A 20,480-nucleotide genomic window follows, 5' to 3' on the forward strand; every position below is an offset into this window, starting at 1 on the left:
AGAAATGCAGCCATCTCTAGTGTGAAACACTGAGTCTATTTAACAGCTAACAGCAACACTGCACAACAATTTAAACCAGAAAGTGAAGAAGCACAGAAACTGGGGTGAAGGGGAGGGGAATATGTGTACGGAGAATGTAATGACCCAGTTTGAATTTGGCCAGGACACTGGAATTAAAGCCCAGAATCTTTACAAAAGAAAAAACCCACCAGGGGTTCTTTAGTGACCACCAATTATCAGTTTTATATCTCATTGACAAGACAGTAAGTACCTCCTACAGCACAATTCCCCCATCATTCTGCCGCAGAATCAGCTCAGGCGGAGGGAAGAGAGCTAGAAACACCCAGTGGAAGAGAACTAGAGCAAAACGTTGTAGGCATCAGAACATCTCAGATATTAACATCTGACTTTCTTATTGTGGACGAGCAGAGCTTATTCTTTAATTTCAGCAGAAAGACCCAAGTGAGGGATGAAGTGATAGTTCTGCTCACTGTACAGCAGGTAAGTCCTCTAGGGAGCAGACCCTGGCTTCTTTAAGAACACCTGCAATGCTAGCTTGGAAGAATCATTTGCTCCATCCATCACTAGTGAACAAAGACTCTTTTTTTCTCCCCTCTTTGATTTACGGAACCTCTTTGTTTTTCCTTTAAAAACTGAGTGAAGTTAGTGCTTATGAAAACGAGGGGCTGAACAGCACTAGCTTGAGCCAGTTAAAGACGAGGCCTGCCCAGTAAAGGTTTCTCTCGCAGTCCTGCCAGTGTACTTCTGCCCTGACCTCAGCATCCCTTGCTGTTCCAATCCAGGGTCCTGGAGCACATAGCCTGCCAAAATGCATGAACATGAGGCTAGCAAGCTCATGTGAGGACTAATCCTGTGTGGGGCTGAGTGCCTCCTGTGAGATGCCCAGGGCCTTGCATGTCTGCTGACGTTAGTGGTAGGAAATGGTACTCAGCAGGCTCAGGTCCCTTGTGCCCTAAAGCAGGATGAGAACACAGACCACCAGGAATGCGTGATGAATCTGGGTGCTCTACTCTGTGGCTTCATCCAGCCTAGGGAAGCCTTTTCACAAACTCACTCTCCATTTCCTTGATTTTGCTGCTGACTCAGTCGTGCAATGCCAGGTGGGTTGCCAGGTGTCCGGTTTTCAATCAGAACACCCGGTCGAAAAGGGACCCTCCCCAGTCTGGTGTAAATGAGCAAGTGAGTGAGGGTGGGGGAGAGCGAGCGATGGAGTGAGAGGGGATGGAGTGAGCGGTCTGGGGCCTGAGAGAAGGAGCGGGGCAAGGGTGTTCGGTTTTGTGCAAATAGAAAGTTGGCAACCCTCACACTGTCCCTTTAAGGTGTAAGTGCACAAAGAACATGGGCTCAGTATGTCCAGCCATGTATGTATTCCCATCACACGTACACTCTGAACACTGGGATGGTCCATTCTGTTAAAATCAGTGATGTACCACCCACATCCCAGGCCTCCTACTGCCACTTCGGCGCATGAGCTGACACAGGGCACAGTTTCACTTGTAAATTACATTTTCCAAATGAGGGGCTGCTACTTTAATCTGTAAATTGAAGGCAATTGTTAGACTAATCCACAAGAACCTTTATCATTTTTGGAATCCTCCCCCCTGAATATTCTCCCCAACACCCACCAGCCTGTTGCAAAGAGTGGGCAAACTAAACTCAGCACTGCTGCCACCTGTTCCTAATCTCCCTGGCACTAGGATTGAACAAAAATAATTAGCAGCTGCCAACTGCAGCCCTCTCAATTAAGATGCTAATCAAAGGAATTAGCAGGAAAGTGAGATGAACCTGTCAATAAAGCTGGCTTTGCAGCCAGCTTAACTAGGCCTCTTTTAAGATAAAGTTTTGTTGCTTTTTTTTAAAGTTTAGTGTTAGTATTAAAGTTTCTTGCAATGGACCTCAACCCAGGTAAGGAAAGACACTTAAACAAAAATTCTGAATTTGCATGCTTCTTCCTTGTTTATCTTTTTGTCTCCACTGAATGTGAAGTCAAAGTTCTGATCCCCTTTGGTACAAATGAATTCTCTTAGGTATCAATCTGTGTCACTGTTATTTTCTTACTAAACTGCAGCCTCTCTGGGAAGGGGCTGAACTTGGTTTCTCTTGGTGTATTTAAAGGAACTTACTTAACCCCCTGAACTCTTTTGGCTTGATGAAAAGCTCTGAGCTCCACTCAGGGCAGCCTGTGGAGAAGCTGGTGTGTACAGAGCTTAGCAGGCTTAAGAGAGAAATGGTCTAAACTTCCTGGAGTCTGGCTAGTGTTCAAGAGGCCCTTTAGCATCTTCATGTTGCTCTGATAAATAACATTACTAATTGTGCCTCCTGATAGGAAGCAGAATGGCTGTGTGGTTAAACATTGGACGGGGCACTCTTGGGTTCCCTTCCTAGCTTGCCCCTAGGCTTTTTGTGTGACCCTAGATCACGCAGACTCTGTGGCCTCAGTTACCCACCTGTAAAATGTAACTGATACTGCTTCCTTTGCCTATTTAGCCTGTCAGCTGGAGGTGTGATCTGCAGCTCATGTAGGCATACCGGTGCTAGCTTTCCTCTAGCTAGCATGCTGGAAGTACTAGTGATGACCCAGCAGCATGGACTGCATAAGGCTGCCTGGAACTCTGGGGAGGTACTTGCATTACCAGCCCATGCTGATACCTGCACCACCATATCCTTACAGCTATTTTTAGCCACATTCGTTAGTTTAAAGCTAGCGCAAATATGTCTTCCCAAACTTCAAATCCCACCTCCAACTACAGTGTAGACGTACCCTGTATGTTTGTACAGTGCCTAGCACAAAGGAGTGCTGGACTTGTAGACGCTACTATAAAAACTGGTTTGTCCGTTCTCCACCTGGGAATTCACTTTAGCTTTCCTGATAACTGTGGTGAATTAAAAGGGAGATTCATACTGGTGCTTGGTTACAAGTAAACAACCTCTTCAATTTACTCTTCAGCTAAAGTAACAAAAGTGGCCAGAATGTCCAGGATCTTTGACCACAAGACCAGAGCTAACCACCCGCCAACTCTAAGCATGGTGATTGAAGCTCTGAAGGCCCAAAATGAGAAAAAAGGCACCTCTGTCATAGCCATCAAGCGCTACATCCTTGCCAAGTACCCAGCTGTTGACCCAATAAGGCTAAAATACCTGCTGAAGAAGGCCCTGACTAAAGGTCTTGACCATGGCTACCTGATCAGACCCCAAAACTCTTTGGCATTAGGGGCAACTGGAAGGTTCAAGGTGAGTGAATTGGCTTTCTACAAAGACCACCTTCAGTGGAAATTTTCTGCTAAAGAAACTGTAGCTTTAGGTAACAGTATAGCAATTGCATGGGCTAGGGCTGTCCTACAGATAACTGGGTGGCAGCACACTTTGCATTGTGGGATGTGCCCCAAATGTTCTCTGAAGCAGTATTTCAAAGAGGAGGCTGGATGGGTGACAACTCTGGGCTAGGGAATGTGGCTTTTTTTGTTTTTCTTCCCAGTTCTTTAAATGGACAGGCAGGGTTGTGAACAGCCTCAACATCAATGGACTGGTGCCCTCCCCTCTGAGTGGGAGAACACAGTACTATTACTGAAGAGCAAACCATAAAGGAGCTTGTTGTTGGCTATCGGTAGATGTGGTATCTCTGCCCTGAAAATATTGATTTCTTCCATGACTTGGTCTCTGGGAGGGCCTGGGACAACTAGATTTTACAATGCAGCTGGGTGAATGGGACAATAGAAAGTGAGTGCCATCCCCAACTACTCTCCAGCCTTGGCTGCAAGGCCTATTGTGATGTCGTGTTACAGAGGATGCTACACAAATTTTTACAGCCAAAGGGAAGGGCTCGTGTAAGCCACCTGCCTCTAATTCAGTTAACACTTCTAATGCCTGCAGACAAGCTTCTGTGCTTGTTTGGCCCTGGGTATAGCACTACCAAGTGTACTAAGTTGCTTGGTAGCGACCCTCAATGCACGCACGGGAGCAGAGCAGTTTCACTGTTCTGTTCTGTTGTACTCCTAGCTGGCATCAGAAAAGCCCAAGCTTAAAAAAAATTCTAGGAAGATGGATCCAGCTGGAGAAAAGGCTCCTAAATCAGAAAAGAAGGTGGCAAGGAAACCCAAAGCCAAGGTGACTGCTGATAAAAAAGCAGGAAGTAAAGGTAAGGGCTGCTTCCTTCCCCTAAACTAACATCCCCTGCTGAGATGTCAGCTGTATGCAAGGAGGTCAGACCTGTGAATTTTAATGCCACCCAAGAAGACAAATGTCCGTGCTCAGGGAGAGGGCTTCAGGATTCCCTGTACAGCAGTGAACTTGACGGACAACAGTAAGTATATAAGCTAGAATCCAAACTGCTGATTGCAGGAAGCAGTGGTGGAAAGACACCTGGCTTTGAAAACTAGCCATGTATTCTGTGTGTCTGCTGTGGGCCTGATCTTCAGAACATTTGTAGCAGCTACTGACTTCAAATGGTGCTCATTATTTCTGGAATATTGGGATCAAGGTGGGCACCCAAAATCAATGGCCAATTCTGAGAACATGTCTGGATTTATGCGTTTGCTCAGCCCAGAAGCCTGCTGCCTAGTTGCCTCCAGTTCGGAGAGTTTGTTACCTAGTCTTCCGAAAGAACACATTGACTTCAATGGGAGTTAAGAATTGAAGTGCCCTCATGGATCTAGGCCTTAAGTGCCTAAGAAATGAATTTCTCAGAGCTGGGTTGCTGCCTAAATTAGCCAGGAGCGAAATGCTGAGGAGAGGGGCTTAGGTGCCTAAGCGGCTGATGTGGTGCACCTGCCTGATGGCCCAGAGAGCGGTGCATCCCTCTCCTGGGTGAGACCCCCTACGTCTGGTCAGCTGCTTAAGTTGCCCATGCTCTAGCAGCTGAAACGCTCCGTACCGCTCGCTCTTCCGCTATTTCCCTGCGCTGTCTCTTAAGCGGGTGCTGTGCTGCCCCCATCCTATTGGTCTGCCTCCAGCCCTGCTACTGTGGGGTCTGACGGCTCTTAGGCATGCTCAGAGCATGGCCACAGGATCGGGACCTGCTGGCAATCTAGGCATTCCCATGCCTAGGTTGCGCTCGCTTTTCAGGACCTCTGGTGCTTTGGTTTAAGCAAGGGTTCCAAGCCTCTCATTTGTCTGTGCTGCAACTAGACCGCTTTGACCGCGGAAACGTAAGTGCGTGGGGTGTTTACCTACCAGGGTGGGGGTTGGGCAGCAGTGCCTGAGCTTTGAAAACCTCCATGGTGCTTGTTCGGTACCTAAACTCCTTAAAAATCTGCCCCTAAATCAATGGTGCAGGGTTCAAGTAGCTTGCTCTATCTTCAAGGTGGAGTCAGCATGCCAGGGCGACCGCTTTGTAGATGCAATCTGATGTCAGACCTGCGTTGATCCCACAGGGAGGCATTTTTCCTGTTAAATTAGCAGGGGCACTTCTAGGTCTGCACTAATAATACCTGAGCTTTGCTGAGAAGCTTAGGCCAGGAAGATCCAGAAACCATTAAATATCATCCTTGTATGGAATTGACAATCTTGTAAACATAAGTTACTGACTCATCCATGTCATTTCTTTCCCATCTTCTCAACAGATGCTAAGGAGGAGAAACCAAAACCTGTGAGCAAGAAAGCCAAGGCAAAATCCACTAATGTAAGTACTGGTTGCCAAATGAAGGATTCCATCTGTCTACCTTGCACAGCTCTGTGAGTGCTTCACTTGTGACCAGCTTTAGGAGCTGCTGCTGTTGTGTGTTCCTGTCTTAAGGAACTTTCCTGACTCTGTGGGGAATGTTGGAAAGGAAACCGCTTCCCGCTCTAGAGTCCTGAAGCGTTAACTCTGTTCTTCAGGCTGCGAAGGAAATTGGCACTGCTTGATTGGCTGTTTCTAAAACGCATGTCTTACCATGCAGAATAAAGGCCGCACTTCTGAATTCAAAGCTGCTGTCTAGAAGAATAATAAACTAACTGGCACAGGCTTGTGGGTGACCCAGTACATGCTATTGCAGTGACCTTCATCCTACTCTCTTGTAGGCCCAGCCCAAAGCTCCTGCTAAGCTGAAGACACCCAGTGATGCTCGAAACATTGTGAAAGGTGACAAGAAACCAAATATGAAAGAGGCATCCCAAGCCAGGGTGGTTGGGACCAAGAAAGCCACCTCCAGAGGGAAGCCAGCCACAGAAGCAGATGGTGCCTCCAAAGCAGAGGCAGAGCATGGAGACAAGATCAGGACTTCCAAAGGCAAGGGGGCAGCTCCTCGGGCCGCGGGGGCTGCGAAAACAAAGGTGGCTAAAGGTGGAAATGGGCCGACCAAAGCAAAGGCAGCTGGCGGGACAAAGAAAACCACTGCCAAAGGGAAGACTGAGGCAAAGGGCCCTGCAAAAGGCAAGGGGAAGAAGCCTGAGGCAGCCACAGGCTCTTTCTTCAGCAAAGAGAAGGATGCAGAAGGTAAAGCCTCTAGAACTGGCAGCAAGCTTAGCAAGAAAGCAACCTAGGGCTTCCCTGCACTGAAGGGACAACTGCTTTGGGTGGGGGATGAGGCACGTGTGCAGACTGGCTGTCTCCAGCCTGAGGAACACAGCCACTCTGTCTCCCGGTTCTAAATGGGCCCAAACAGGGTTTTTAAACTATGCTGAAGTGTGCTCCAGTCACTGCTGTTAACATCTCTTTTAATCTCCGGTGAACTAAGCTAACTGATTTTAATCTTGCGTCTTTTTTTTTTTTCCCCCCTTCAATAAAGTTACTGCATCCTAATAACTAAACCCTGTTACTGGAGTCCTGCTCCTCCCGCCTGGGGTAAGGACCTGCCAGGTCATCTTGACACACCCTGTCATAACCCTGGAAACTGCGAAGCATCAATTCCTTCTGCCTCTTCCCTCCTACCCCCTGCAAACCCAGCTAGGTTGAAACCTGAGCTTGAGCCCAGCTGTGGTGGATTCCAGCCTCGTAATTAGGACAGTGATAAATGCCAGTTGGGTGAAAGGGAGCAAACTGCGAGTGTGGCAGCAGTCCAGGAGTTGGGGGGGAGAATCACATAGGGCTAATGAACAAAATACATTCACATTCTGGAACTCCATCCCTGAAACTGCAGCCACATTCTGCAGACATGCCCTCTGGCTCCAGCCAGTGTTGGGTGTCCAGCCCTCATGAACCCCTAGGTTGCTGGGCTACATTCGTTATACAAACTTGAGGAAAGGGCCCAAGCCATCAATCACAAATGTAGCACTGCTGTAGTGATGTTCAGCCTCTAAACTTCTGCAGCCTAGTGCTATGATTAGGGCAGAATGCCTCCAATTAAATCCTAGCTTAAGGAAGAAGCCAAGCTAGCACATGCTAGCTAGGCATGACCCTGGGGAGGAGTGGCCTGTTGCTAAAATCCCACTTGCTAGAAGGTCTGAACTCTGGGACTTGTGTGTGTTGCCCTTCTTAGTAAGGGCACCAATAGATACTGGTGCCTGTGTGGCTTGTAATTTCTACTAGGAATAGCTCCAGGTAGGTACAGATGTCCTAGGCCCCCTTCATCTGTGTCTTTGTGCAGAGTGCAAAAGCTTGTGATGGGTCACAGTGGTGGGGGAGGGGGTGGGGTAGGTCTAACAGTGCAGCTGGTATTTTTGTGTGTGTGTATGTGCAGAGAGGCTTTGGATAGACTCTAACTGACCTGGTCAGTGTTCCCACCTCCAGGCAGAGTAACTGCTGTTTGTCCTGTTATAGGGTTCTAGGGAGTTGAGAGAACTTTATTTCTCCTCTGCTCCCCCCATCCAATTGACTCAATGGCAAGTGGACCAATCCTTTAATTGAATTTGTATTCTCTGTGGGGGAACTCCATGGCAGGAAGGGTAGCCACTGCTCTTCCTTAACCTCTGCTGTGGTTAGTACTACTTAGCATCACAGCACAGAGGTGGATCAGCCCACAGTCTCCTTTCCTTGTCCTTGGGGGGGCCTGAGCACAGTGAATGAGACGCTCTCCAGCCTTTCCTAGTGGAGCCTGCCAGCCACCAAAACAGAAGGCAAATGGGCTCTGCTTCCGCACCCTGCCTGTAGCTCTTCTCCACAATGTTAACTCCTTTGCTGTTCCTCTCGGTGCATGTGGAGCAGGTCCTAGTGGCGGGTTGCTTGTCAATGACTGGAGCAATAAGGACCCCGAGGAAGGAGGGTTGCCAGGTGTCCAGTTTCTGACTGGAATGTGCAGCTGACCCGATGCTAAAAGTCTGGTTACCTGCAGTAACTGGCCACTGCCATCAGGCCTGACCGAGAACTGGCTGGCTCCCAGAGCAGGCTCCAAAGTAGGTACCAGTGTGTGTATCCCCAACCTGTTTGCCCTGATTTTCCCCTCTTCAGGGACTAATCCCTCCTCCCCCTGCACTCCACTGTGCCCTGGTTTCCCCAGCCCCTTGCTCCAGGGACAGACCCCTTGGCCTTACTGTGCCTCGATTTCCCCTCCCTGGCCCCTTGTTCCAGGAACAGATCCCTTGGCCCTGCTGAACCTTGATTTCCCCTCCCCAGGCCTTTGCTCCAGGGACTGCCCCCCTGTGCCATGATTTACCCACCCTGGCTCTAGGGAGCAACCCCCCTGTCCTGCTGTACCTTGATTTCTCCACCCCAGCCCCTTCCTCTGTGGACTGATCCCTGCTGAAGGTACTAAACCAGTGGTTCCCAAACTTTTGTACTGGTGACCCCTTTCACAAAACTGAACATGCCCAGCCCTGCCCTGCCCTGCCCCCACGCACTCAATTTCTTCCCCCCTCCCCCATCGCTTGCTCTCCTCACCCTCACTTGCTCAGGGAGTTGGGGTGTGGGAGGGGGTGAGGGCTCTGGAATGGGGCCAGGGATGAGGGGTTTGGGGTGCAGGAGGATGCTCTGGGTTGAGACCAAGGGGTTTGGAGGGTAGGAGGGGGATCAGGGCTGGCTTGGGGCATAGGAGGGGGTCAGGGGTGCAGTCTCGGGGTGGTGCTTACCTCAGGCAGCTTCCGGAAGCAGCGTCATGCCCATCCCTCGGGCCCCTACATGGAGCGCCAGCGTTTGCAATCGCCACCTCCTGCAGCTCTCATTGGCCGTGGTCACGACACGCGGAGCCCGCTGGCTGCCCCTACACGTAGGAGCAAGGGGGGGATAGGCTGCTGCTTCCGGGAGTCACGTAGAGCCATGGAAGACAGGGAGCCTGCCTTAGCCCCCCTGTGCTGCTGACTGGACTTCTAACAGCATGGGCAGCGGTGCTGACCAGAGCTGCCGGGGTACCTTTTTGACTGGGTGTGCCGGTAAAAAAAACCAAACACCTGGCAACCCTAGCTGCAGCTCCCAGCCCCAGCTCTGCAGGTGAGTCCCTCCTGCCCCAGGTGGTGGGGGGTGAGAGGGGAAATCAGTGAGTGATTGGGGGCGGGGGGGAGGAGAGATGGGGCAGGGGAGGTTCCAGCACTCATGATGGTGTGTCCGTTTCTTAAATATTACCAAGGTGGCAATGTGAGGTGTCACGGGCATTCTCAAAACCACTGCTGAGGTGCTGCCCACGGCTAACAAGCTGCTTGGAGTGCTCACTGACACCACAACCCCTGGCTCTTGGGTGCCCCAAAGTAAGATTTTTTTTTTTTCTCCCCTATCTGGGTGCTCTGTTGCCTAGCTCATGACCAGGGGGCCAATCCTGCAGGGGTTCTCAGAGCATATCTATGACCTGCTACTTGGCACAAAGACAGCCAGGGCAGGCAGGTCTGGAGTGTGAGTGTGTGTGTCAAAAGTGATGAGGGGACGCAGCTGGGATGTGGGAGACCTAAGTTCAAATGCCTGCTCTACCTGATTTATGTGGAGCAGGGACTTGAAACCAGGCTATTAACTATCTTGTGTGCATGTGTCTCTTTGCATGTTGGCTACCTAGGACAGGTCAGCTGCTTAGGTGCCAGGAGTGGGCTCACAGTTGAGAACTCAGCACAGATCAATGGTAGTCAGGTGCTGTCAGGGTTCCCTCCCCGCTCTGGGGTACAGATGTGGGGACTCGCATGAACCCCCCCCCCAAGCTTATTTCTACCAGCTTAGGTTAAAAACTTCCCCAAGGCACAAATCCTTTCCTTGTCCTTGGACGGTATTGCTGCCACCACCAAGTGATTTAGACAAAGATTCAGGAAAAGGACCACTTGGAGTTCCTATTTCCTCAAAATATCCCCCCAAGTCCCTTCACCCCCTTTCCGGGGGGGGCTTGAGAATAATATACCAACCAATAGGTTAACCAAGTGAGCACAGACCTGACCTGTGGCTTTTTAGGAAACTAAAAATCAATCAGGTTCTTAAAAGAAGAGCTTTATAATAAAGTAAAAAGTAACTCTGTAAAATCAGGATGGAAGGTAATTTTACAGGGTAATAAAAAGATTTAAAACACAGAGGATTTCCCTCTAGGCTCAACTTCAAAGTTACAAAAAACAGGACTAAACCTCCCTCTTAGCATAGAGAAAATTCACAAGCTAAAACAACAGATAATCTAACACATTTCCTTGCTATTACTTACGATTTCTGTAATTTTAGATGTATCATTTCAGTAGGAGCTGGATTACGTGCTTGGTCTCTTTGTCCTGAGAAAGAACAACAAAGAGAACACAAATAAAGCCCCCACTGGCCAGATTTGAAAGGATCTTATTCCCTTTTTGGGCCTTTTGGTCAGGTGCCACGCATGTTATTTGAGCTTCTTAATCCCTTACAGGTAAAGGAGGGATTTTATGCTACCCTTCGCTGGATGTTTGACAGGTGCTTAAATATCTTTTGAGGATCTAGGTCTAAGCTCCTCTTTGTTCTTCTGCATTTCACTCTGGGCTAGTTTACTCATCTCCCCACTCAGCCTGGGGGCTTCTGAGGCTCCCAGCCTTACTGCATGGAGGAGAGCTAAGCACCTATGTGGGGACTGTCGGGGTGCCTAACTCAGGACTGAGGAGTCGACCAGGTGGCAGGCTCTTGAGTAGATATGGCCACTGTTTGGGGCTGGCCTTAGCTGACAGGAAATGGAGGGGATCATCGCCTTTTTATGTTTGCATGAGATTTCATAGTAGCGTGGGAGCTGAGCACTCACTCGTGTTTATAAACCGATGTAGCTATAACCTGTCTGTCATATAAATGCTTAGATATGATGAAAATATCCAGCCCTGTGCAGTAGAATGCAGCCATCTTTCTCACTTTTGGAAGCATAACATAAGGTGACCAGTGAGCAAGTGTGAAAAATCAGGACACAACCTTTCTTTCCCCAGGTGGGGGCGTTTACAGTTGTGTATATATAAGATACAGCCACTAATAGTGGAACAGTCCTGATAACAGCGGGATGTCTGAGCACCCTAGCTTAAAAACCATAGCGTGAGGGATTCTACCTCTGAGCGAGGGCTTGATGTTGGGGTATGTGATACCATGCTTCTCTCAACCCGTGTGCAAATAAATTCCTCCATGAAGGACAGGGGTGGGCAAACTTTTTGGCCTGAGGGCCACAGCGGGGTTCTGAAACCATATGGACAGCTGGGTAGGGAGGGCTGTGCCTCTCCAAACAGCCTGGCCCCCCAATCCGTCCCCTCCTACTTACTGCCCCACTCAGAACCTCTGACCCATCCAACCCCCCCCCGCTCCTTGTCCCCTGACCACCCCCTCCTGGGACTTCCTGCCCCCCTCCCCCCCCGACAGGCCCCCTGGGACTCCCACACCTATCCACCTGCCCCCTGACTGCCCTCCAGGAGCCACTGACCCTTATCCACCCACTCCCTTACCATGCCGCTCAGAGCACCAGGACTGGCAGCCACGCCACCGCGCAGTCTAGAGCACCGGGGCAGGCCAGCGGCTCTTGCAGCCGTGCTGCCTGGCAGGAGCTCGCAGCCCCGCCACCCAGACCGCCGGCGGCATGGCAAGCTGAGGCTACGGGGGAGGGGGGACAGTAGGGGAGGGGCCAGGGGCTAGCCTCCTGGGCTGGGAGCTCAAGGGCTGGGCAAGACGGTCCCATAGGCCAGATGTGGCCTGCAGGCCATAGTTTGCCCACCTCTGGTGTAGGAGACGCCATGCAGCGAGGCAACTGTTATGATGTATGCCCTGTGCAGAATTTTTTTTTCCAAATGCTGTTGGCCAAAAACTTTCCCACATGTTTGATCACCATGTTTTATTACAAAGATAAGTTTTCAAAGATTCCACCAAATAGCAGGTAAGAGAACCACACCGACAAATACATGACAAAGTTAAAAATATATTACAAAGGATCAGGGTTCAAGGCAATGCATCCACCCCTCAAGCTCTGTTCCTTCCGAAGGATTGAACCGAAGAGCATGTTTCCTTTTTTTTTTTTTTGCTTTGGAAAAAAGATTAAATTAAGCATAGGCCATAAGGCATGCTCGCCAACCACAGCACCTGGAGCAGATCCATAGCTTGACACTAATTAGCCTGTTACCTTCCCAGTGTTTCAACACAGGGATCACCACCTCATGGGAATGGCCCCTTGCACCCCTTTGTCACACTTCCTCCCTATGCTCTGACACATCTCACCTTCAGCTTCCCCGCATTGGCCCTGTGTGTATCTGGCAGCTGTTCACAGTTTTCAATGAAGAAAAATTAAGTTTTTTTAAAAAATCTCTTTCAAAATAAAATGTAGCCCAGCTACATTTGTAACATTTCTAGGCTGAAGTCACTTATTCAGCAACTACAGTTAGACTTCCACAGTGTATGTACTTTTCTGCAGTTCTGGTTAAGTCTTTCTCTTCCTTCTCCCCACCCCCAATAAAGTGTGTAATTTTTAAAATATATATAATATAAAATCAGCTGTGATGCTCCAAATCCCCATAGAAATAGTCTATACTCAAGGCATTTGTGACAGAGGCCCTGGCTATGATCGAGCCAGGGGATTTTTTTGGTTGAACCAAAGTAGCTCACTGCCAGGTTGATTCTTAGCAAAGTGACCAGACGGCAGCCATGTGCATTGTGGAGATTCCCCTTTAAACCCTGCCTTGGGTGAGGTAGTATCTTTTTTTGTATTTTTGGGAGTATGAAAGTTTGGTGTCAAACTGGATTTGGATTTCATGGGCAGTTTGGCTTTTCTTGCATTCGTGTGCTGGCTTCTGGTATGTGCAGCTAGCGAAAGCTCCATCTCTAAAAGGGAGCCATGGAATTGTGTTGTGGTCCTTCACTGATGGGCAGCAAGGAAGCTTGTATTCCAAAGCACTGCCCTTCTGCAAGCAACATAAAGGAATCTGGGACAGTAAAGTTAGGGTGAAATTTTTCTATTATACCAGTGTAAATCCAGCAAAGTTGCTCCAATGCACAGCAGTTACTCCAGCTTTACAGGCATGTGACTCCATTGACTTGGAGTGACTTAAATGGACTTACTCTCACTTTACACTGGGTTAACCGAGGGCAGACTTTGTCCCGCAATAGCCCAAAATAGGTGGAGTCATTCCAGCTTGCAGGAATTGCTAGATAGGCTAATTCTGTAAAAGGCGTTTGGAGTCACAGTAAATTGTCTTTGATGCTGTTTGGGCTGATACAGCAATAACCTTCCATTCATTTAAAGTCAATAGCTGTGGCCATCAGCATGCCAGACACAGCAAGACCAGAAGCTGTTTTAGGAACAGACCCATAATACTGGCCTTGATTTAGTTTATCTCCATCACAACGTCCTACATTTTCACCAGGCCCAGGAGTATAACTCACAGCTGCTGATGTTCAGAGGGGTCTACCTGACACTGGGAGCACAGCTTTGGCCAATTCTGCACTGTTCCACCCGTGTAGACACTAAATAACAAGTTAAACTCATGGGCATTACTTCAGGTTTACACTGAGAGAAGAATTCAGTTGTGGGTTGTGCATGCAGGAAGACAGGAAAAATGGTATAAAGGGAAGGAAACTTTTCCCTTTGACCCCTAATGTATCTTTTCCTTTTACTTCTAGGTAAAATTATTCCTGTGACCAGCTGGATGAAAAGTGGCTATTTAGGGGATATTTGTCAACTCTAGTTCGGTGTGTGCACAAACATCTGGGAAACTTGGGGAAGTGGGAACAGCTGCCCCGCTTTGTTCCTCTCTGACATTGTCAAATGGACAATACAATCCTTCCAGCTAGATAATTACCATTTCCGTTAGGGGTAAAGTGCTTTCGCATGTCTTGACTACTTCGGAAGCAATCTCACTGTCTAGTCCATGAGTTCCCCACCTGGCACAAGTTGCAGATGGAGTGGTTATGTTTACACATACAGTACAAAAATAAAAGGCACAAAACACGTCTAATGCAGCAGATGGTGTACAGTAAACGGAGTCCCTGGTATTTAAAACATACAGAAGTAAGAGGGGTACAGTTAAGGGAGTTCTGCAGCTGCTCCAATAGCCTTTGAAATCTCCATTCATCACTCCCTGAGGCTTCCCCGCTGCTTTGCATCCATCATTATCACTTGCCTAGCCTGGGCTCTAGTCTGCAAGGAGTCTCTCTGGAAGCAGGAATGCAGGGAGTTGATGGCTGCTCACACGCAGGTTAGAGGAAAATAGTAAGTGGCACGTCTTTAGTTCCGGCTTGAAAGAGCAAATAAATTATGGGCACAATGCAGTGCAGATCAACGAAAGGGATTTGAAGCTATCTGAAACGTTGTTCGGTGGCTTCTCAGCCCTTGCTGGCTCATCTCACCAATGGCCATGCCCACCAACAATGTGGTGACAGAGTTACCGTAAAAGACAATCAAATATATATCTACATGTATATATTTTGTTTAAAGGCTTGTTCCCTAGTGGACAGTGCACTACAGAGAAGGTCATTTCCAGGAGTGGGTTCAGTCCAGAGCACCCCCTAGGCCTCACTGCAGCACTCATAAATATTGTCCTCCATGAGGGCGATCACTTGCTCAAACTTGTGCTGCAGCTGTGTGCGTCTCGTGGTGGGGTTGGAGTCCAGGGCATTCACTATCTGCAGGAGCAAAAGCAGTGAAGCGATTAATGCGACATGCACCAGCCTTGCCCTTTCTGTGTTCCAAACAGGTGGTGTGGGGAAAAGGATGAACCATCTGGGCCTACTGCCCTGATGAGGTGTGGAGGAGGGGGTTATTTGCCCTGTCACTGGCCTTTTTCAGCATCCCCCCCGCTGTTCTTTATGCATTTTTGGAGCCACAGATTACTGACTGATCCAGGCTACATTTCACTTTCAGCCATCCTTGCCAAACAGTGCTCAGATCAGATGAGAATAGGTTACTGGTCTTCCAATCAGCCAAGGGATTGGAGAGAGAGAGAGAGAGAGAGAGAGAGAGAGTGTAAGCTGCCACCTCAGGGCTGGGCTAGTGCACTGTAAAACAAATAGGACTGCATTAGGCCTGCTTTTTAAAGGGGGGCTCACCTGGGCCTCCTTTTCCACACCCATAGATTTCTGGGGACAATTAACTGTGGGTGGAAGTGAAGGCTCATAGACATCTAGCTATCTGATTTGCAGGTGCAACAAGGAGCCACCTACATGCTCTCATTTGCATCCACAAACACTTGCAAGAGCAAATTTCAGGCCAGAAGAAGGGAGAATGACTTGTAAATTGAGACCTGTTCTGAATTCTCTGGTGATCTGACAAAAGGGTTGAAAATGCACCTAGGTTTTAAAAAAATCTGTGACTGACTTTACAGGAAGGAGAGAGAGAGGGCTGAGGGGAGACACAGAGAGAGAGAGAGACTAGATAGATATGGACATCCTAGATCCTCAGCTAAGGCCATTCCATCAGTGACAAAGAACAGTCTCTTCCTTGTTCGGACTCTTTTCGGTGGGACTGAGGGCAGGTAAGACACTTGACTGATAAATCACAAAAGGACATCAGAGAGACAAGGTAAGGAAGGTAATAGCTTTTATTGGACTAACTTCTGCTGGTGAAAGAGACAAACCTTTGAGATTACACAGAGCTCTTCTTCAGGTCTGGGATTGTTGTAATCCAGTGGCTCTATTTGGTCCATGGTTTTTAGAATCTAGCAAAGTTATGAATTTAAGCTTAAAGCATAACTCTGCTAGACACTAAAAATCATGGACTGAATAGAGAGACTGGATTTATGGTTTATTAAAACAATTTATAGCCCACTAACAACCCTCCCCCCCACAGCTACCTCTCCCACCCCTCCAGTTTCTTTCCCCCCTATGTCTGGAGGGGTGTTAATGCACCACCTCATCTTGAATAGACCCCTGAAATATGTGTTAACTACTTATGCTGAGCAATCTGTTCCTCCTTGCATTTAGCTGTGACAGTCTGAGAACGTTTCCCAGACCTGAAGAGCTCTGTAAAGCTCGAAAGCTTGTTTCTCTCACCCATAGAAGTTGGTCCAATAAAAGATATTACCTCACCCACCTTGTCTCTCTAATATCTTGAGACTGAGGTGGAAGAAAATCTCCCGACGACTTACCTTACTCTTCTCGTTGTGGGAGGAGTACAGGGATTGACTGGAGAGTGAGCCGCAGTCGATTTGGAGGGTCTTTACTAGACCCGCTAAATTGACGGCCGGTGGCTTGATCTCAGAGCATTGATCCCTGCCATAGTGTAGACCTGCCCTGACATGGCTGCACCAATATTGCATACAAAAGGACATCAGATATTTCCCCACAGTTACCTGGAATGCTGAGCACTGACTTCACCTCCTGACAAATTAAGCTGCTTACCTGAGTGCGGTATCTTTTGGCATATTTATATATTTCAGCCATGGCCACGTTGGTGTTAAACTCATTCCGATATTTCTTCATAAAAGATAAAACAAACAGGGAAGGAATATTAGTCCAAATGCAGGAATCTAGTCCATTCAACAGAAAGCAACTGGAGTAATAAAAGGCTTAGCTCTGATTTGCTCTAAGTTAACACTGGATCAAAATGCTTGGACTCTTGTTCCCATCTACGTTATTCAAGCTATATGTTATACTTGTTTAGTGACTTCAGAGGCAAAGGCCAAAATTTATTCCTCTCACAAACAGGGCCCACCTCCACAGATTACACTGGGAGTGGCATTTGTTTATGCCAGGGATGAATTTGGCACCATTTTAATAATACTATATAGCACCATTCATCTGTAGCTCTCTGTATATCCCAATTAACCCACCTGGTTGCATGTGATAGCAGCCTTCAACTAGCTGAAGGCAGGTTCCAAAGAGGATGGAGCTAGGCTGTTCTCAGTGGTGGCAGATGACAGAACAAGAAGCAATGGTCTCAATTTGAAGGGCGGGGGCTAGGTTAGATATTAGGAAAAACTAGTTCATTAGGAGGGTGGTGAAGCACTGGAATGGGTTACCTAGGGAGGTGGTGGAATCTCCATCCTTAGAGGTTTTTAAGGTCAGGCTTGACAAAGCCCTGGCTGGGATGATTTAGTTGGGGATTGGTCCTGGTTTGAGCAGGGGATTGGACTACATGACCTCCTGAGGTCTCTTCCAACCCTAATATTCTATGATTCTGTGAAGGGTGGGCCAGGACTCATTAAAGCTGAAGCCCAGCTGGGGAGGAGCTGGTTGGCTCTCTAAAGGGAGCAAGTCGAGGGCAGAAGGGGTCTGCAGGGAGTGAAGGAAGAACGCTGTAGTCACTCTTTTGGTGGCAGAGAGCAGAGGACCAGGACACAGCAGTTGAGTTTAGCAGTTTTGATGGTTTTGGGTGTCCCTGTTGGATAGCTGGGCCTGGAGATAAAGGGGAAGAACTGGCTCCACCAGGAAGAGGCCAAACCCAAGAGCAGGCGGGTGATCCTGAAGCAGCTTAGCAGGGATAAAACTTGTAGCCATGGAGGCCTGGGGAGTTTAATGCTACCCTCTGATGCAAGGGTTGCAGTGGATCGGGAAAACAGTCAAGAGCAGGAACCAGACCTCCAGGGAGCGAGCCCTGGGAGGCACTGGCCCTATAAGAGCCTGCAAAGGGGCTGGGGAGAAAGCTTGGGGGAAAAATGGCTATAGTAGGAAGAAGTCCAGGGAGGCAGCAGCAAGGAGGCTGGTGGAGCAAACTTGGGGTTATAGGGTCCCTGGACTGGGTTTCCCTACCAGCCACTGGGAAGGTGGTAAGAGGCCCCTGAGAAGTGGCGAAGGACAACTGAAAACCCTGAGTGAAGGGCTGTAGAGATGATGCGACCCAGATTTGAGGGCCAAAGACCAGATGAAAGGTTTAGACTCTGGTTGGACTTCTTGTTATCCCGGAAAGGGTGGAACTTAATGGTGACCTGGCCAGAGGGCTGAATTGTGAGACAAGACAGACTACAGTGAGAGCTGAGTATCTGTTGGTAGAGGCGCTAGGGAGGAAAAAGCCGCTATGCCTGCCCAGCCATGAGAGGGCATGCCAGCCACGTGTCAACCCTTCCACAATCTCCAAGCACATCACAGAAGTGGGTCAGAAAGAGCTGGTCGGGAAACTTCTGACAAAATATCTTTCATTGGAATTTGCAGATTTGTTAACTGAAATGCTTTTGTGGAGCTGGTTCTATTTTGATGAAGCGCCGATGGAACCCAGGCAGCAAACGTGACTGCCAGGCAGGTTTTGAAACATGCCTGGTTTCCTAGCTCACCTGCCCAGCTTCCCAGTAGCTCATCAGGCAGATTGCCTCTGAATTGGGGACCTCAGGGCTTCTAGACTCTTTGGGAAGCTGGTTCCCTGGGCTTCCAACTCCCAAGAGCAGGGTGCTTGGGTAGCCAGCAGGCCTCGGAGCCATGGGAGACCTGGCTCCCAGCGCTTTGGCAGCCTGCCAGGCAAAGTTTTGTTAAAAAAAAAAAATCTAAATGGAATGTTTCATTGGATATTCAAAAGATATTCAGTGTTCCAAATCAATTTTTTTTAAATTTGTTTCATGGAGAACATCAAAATTTTGTTTTCATTCCAAATCCTCTGCAAACTGGAATTACTGTTCTCAGGCCAGCTCTATTATTCTAATTTTATAGAGGGGGAAACTGAAGCACTTAGCAGTGAAATCACAAACAAAGACACTGGCAGACCTGGGTACAGAACCCAAGTTTGTTCACTCCCAGTGCAGGGACATACTGGTCTACACTGATGTGCTTAGAGAGAGTCTTAGCTTCAGAATCAACTGTCTTTTAGTTCATCAGAATTCTCCTGTCTTCACAGCAGCACGTCACTCATTCCTACCATGCTCCTCTTTAGGGCAAATAAACAGGGCCAATCCCTGACAATTTGAAGGTTGCAGCTGGAGAAAGTGGAGTTAGTGGATCTAGCTCTACATTTATATAGAGAGAGGAGAAATGATTTTTCCCTTTCTGTTCCAGCTTCAGCATTAGCATGTATGATGCTCAGTGCCAGCGTCCTGTACTGCATTACCCAATGTCCTGTACTGCAGACAGCTGATCCCTGCCTGCTTTCCCCATAGGTTACCTATCCTTGTAGCCATTACGGCAGCCAGAAAAGGTGTGCTCAGCAGCCTGGAGAACACCACCACACTCCCACAACGGATTCTGTGGGGCTGCTCCTGCTCCAGCAGACACCAGTGGGTGTATGAGTAGACCTTCTTTAAAGCTACCATGGCTTTGCAGATTTCTTACCCGTGACTCCTCTGCGAGGTGTGCATTCATTTCCTGCTCACTGAGAGGTGGCATGTCGTGGATCTGTTTGTAATAGCGCTGCACTATTTTCCTATACTCTGGAATCTCCTTGGCATACAGTAGTTTATTGGTAGGTGAGTCCTAGAGAGAGAGAGAGACAGATGGATACTTCATTGGCTCCAAGGCTCATTCCCTGGTCATCCGGGCTTCACATTGGAAGTTTAATACGAAGTTTTTAAAACAAGAACTTCAACTGTGTTAAGGAAAAAACTCAACTTTTGGGTCCTGGTTTTAACCAGTAAGATGCACAAAATGTGTGCACAATGGCATGACTACTGTGCACATACAACGGCTAAGACTGCATGTAAATCAGGGTACTGGGTACATACATGATGAGGTGTTGCCCAAATTTACACATTCATTTTGGGCACGCAGCCTGTTTAAAAATCAAGTTCTTTATGTCACGTTGGTGGGAGGGACTGAGCTTTGCAGGTTGACATATTGGCCTTGGATTCTTTTTCATTAGAGTTTTGATTTATTTTTAGTCATCTAAAACGATGTGTCCTGCTCACATTCTGTCTGATCGAGTACATGTAAATTAATAAAGGGAAAATAACCAACTACACTTTGTTTTGTCCAAGTGGACATTAATCATCTCATTCTCCCTGCCCAGCTATCAGGGATGGTATAGCCCCACCAGCACCTACTCAGACAAAAGTCCAAGTAAACTGGTGGGATCAAATTGATCCTCCAGGTAGTGCCATTCCTTTCAATAGCATTACCCTGGGAATGACCTGGGCCTATTACCTTTACATGGTGCCCTGAAGGTCAACAGACTGTCTGTTGGGACAAGGAAGGGACAAAGGTCTAGACTGAATGATGCTGTACTGACACACAAGTCCAGGGACTATTAGCAAGAGCACACCAGCTGACCCCAAATGTTGCAGCTACACAGGGAGGGAAGGGTCCTTCAGCTAGAAAACCAGTTAAGGCCTTCAAGGTTGATAGCAGCACCTTGAAATGCACCGGGCCATAACCAGGA

The 20,480-nt window shown here is 48.3% G+C and overlaps 2 protein-coding genes across 2 annotated transcripts in view; one reads left to right on the top strand and one right to left on the bottom strand.

Annotated features, from left to right (window-relative positions):
- The first annotated feature begins 1,910 nt into the window (after window positions 1-1,910).
- H1-8 (H1.8 linker histone) lies at window positions 1,911-6,480 on the top strand. Its single transcript, XM_048857231.2, has 5 exons — window positions 1,911-1,926; window positions 2,969-3,252; window positions 4,018-4,156; window positions 5,580-5,638; window positions 6,019-6,480. The coding sequence occupies exons 1-5, from the start codon at window positions 1,911-1,913 to the stop codon at window positions 6,478-6,480; spliced, it is 960 nt and encodes a 319-aa protein (XP_048713188.2).
- Window positions 6,481-12,077: 5,597 nt separating this feature from the next.
- PLXND1 (plexin D1) overlaps window positions 12,078-20,480 on the bottom strand; it is a 123,647-nt gene continuing 115,244 nt past the window's right edge. Inside the window, exons 34-36 of the mRNA XM_048858075.2 lie at window positions 19,439-19,579; window positions 16,586-16,660; window positions 12,078-14,872 (exon numbers count right to left, since the gene is read on the bottom strand). Coding sequence (XP_048714032.2) covers window positions 14,756-14,872; window positions 16,586-16,660; window positions 19,439-19,579 — 333 coding nt within the window. The 3' untranslated portion in view covers window positions 12,078-14,755. The remainder of the gene's footprint in view (window positions 14,873-16,585; window positions 16,661-19,438; window positions 19,580-20,480) is intronic.

Source organism: Caretta caretta, chromosome 7 (genome assembly GCF_965140235.1).
Source record: "Caretta caretta isolate rCarCar2 chromosome 7, rCarCar1.hap1, whole genome shotgun sequence".
Lineage (NCBI taxonomy): Eukaryota > Metazoa > Chordata > Testudines > Cheloniidae > Caretta > Caretta caretta.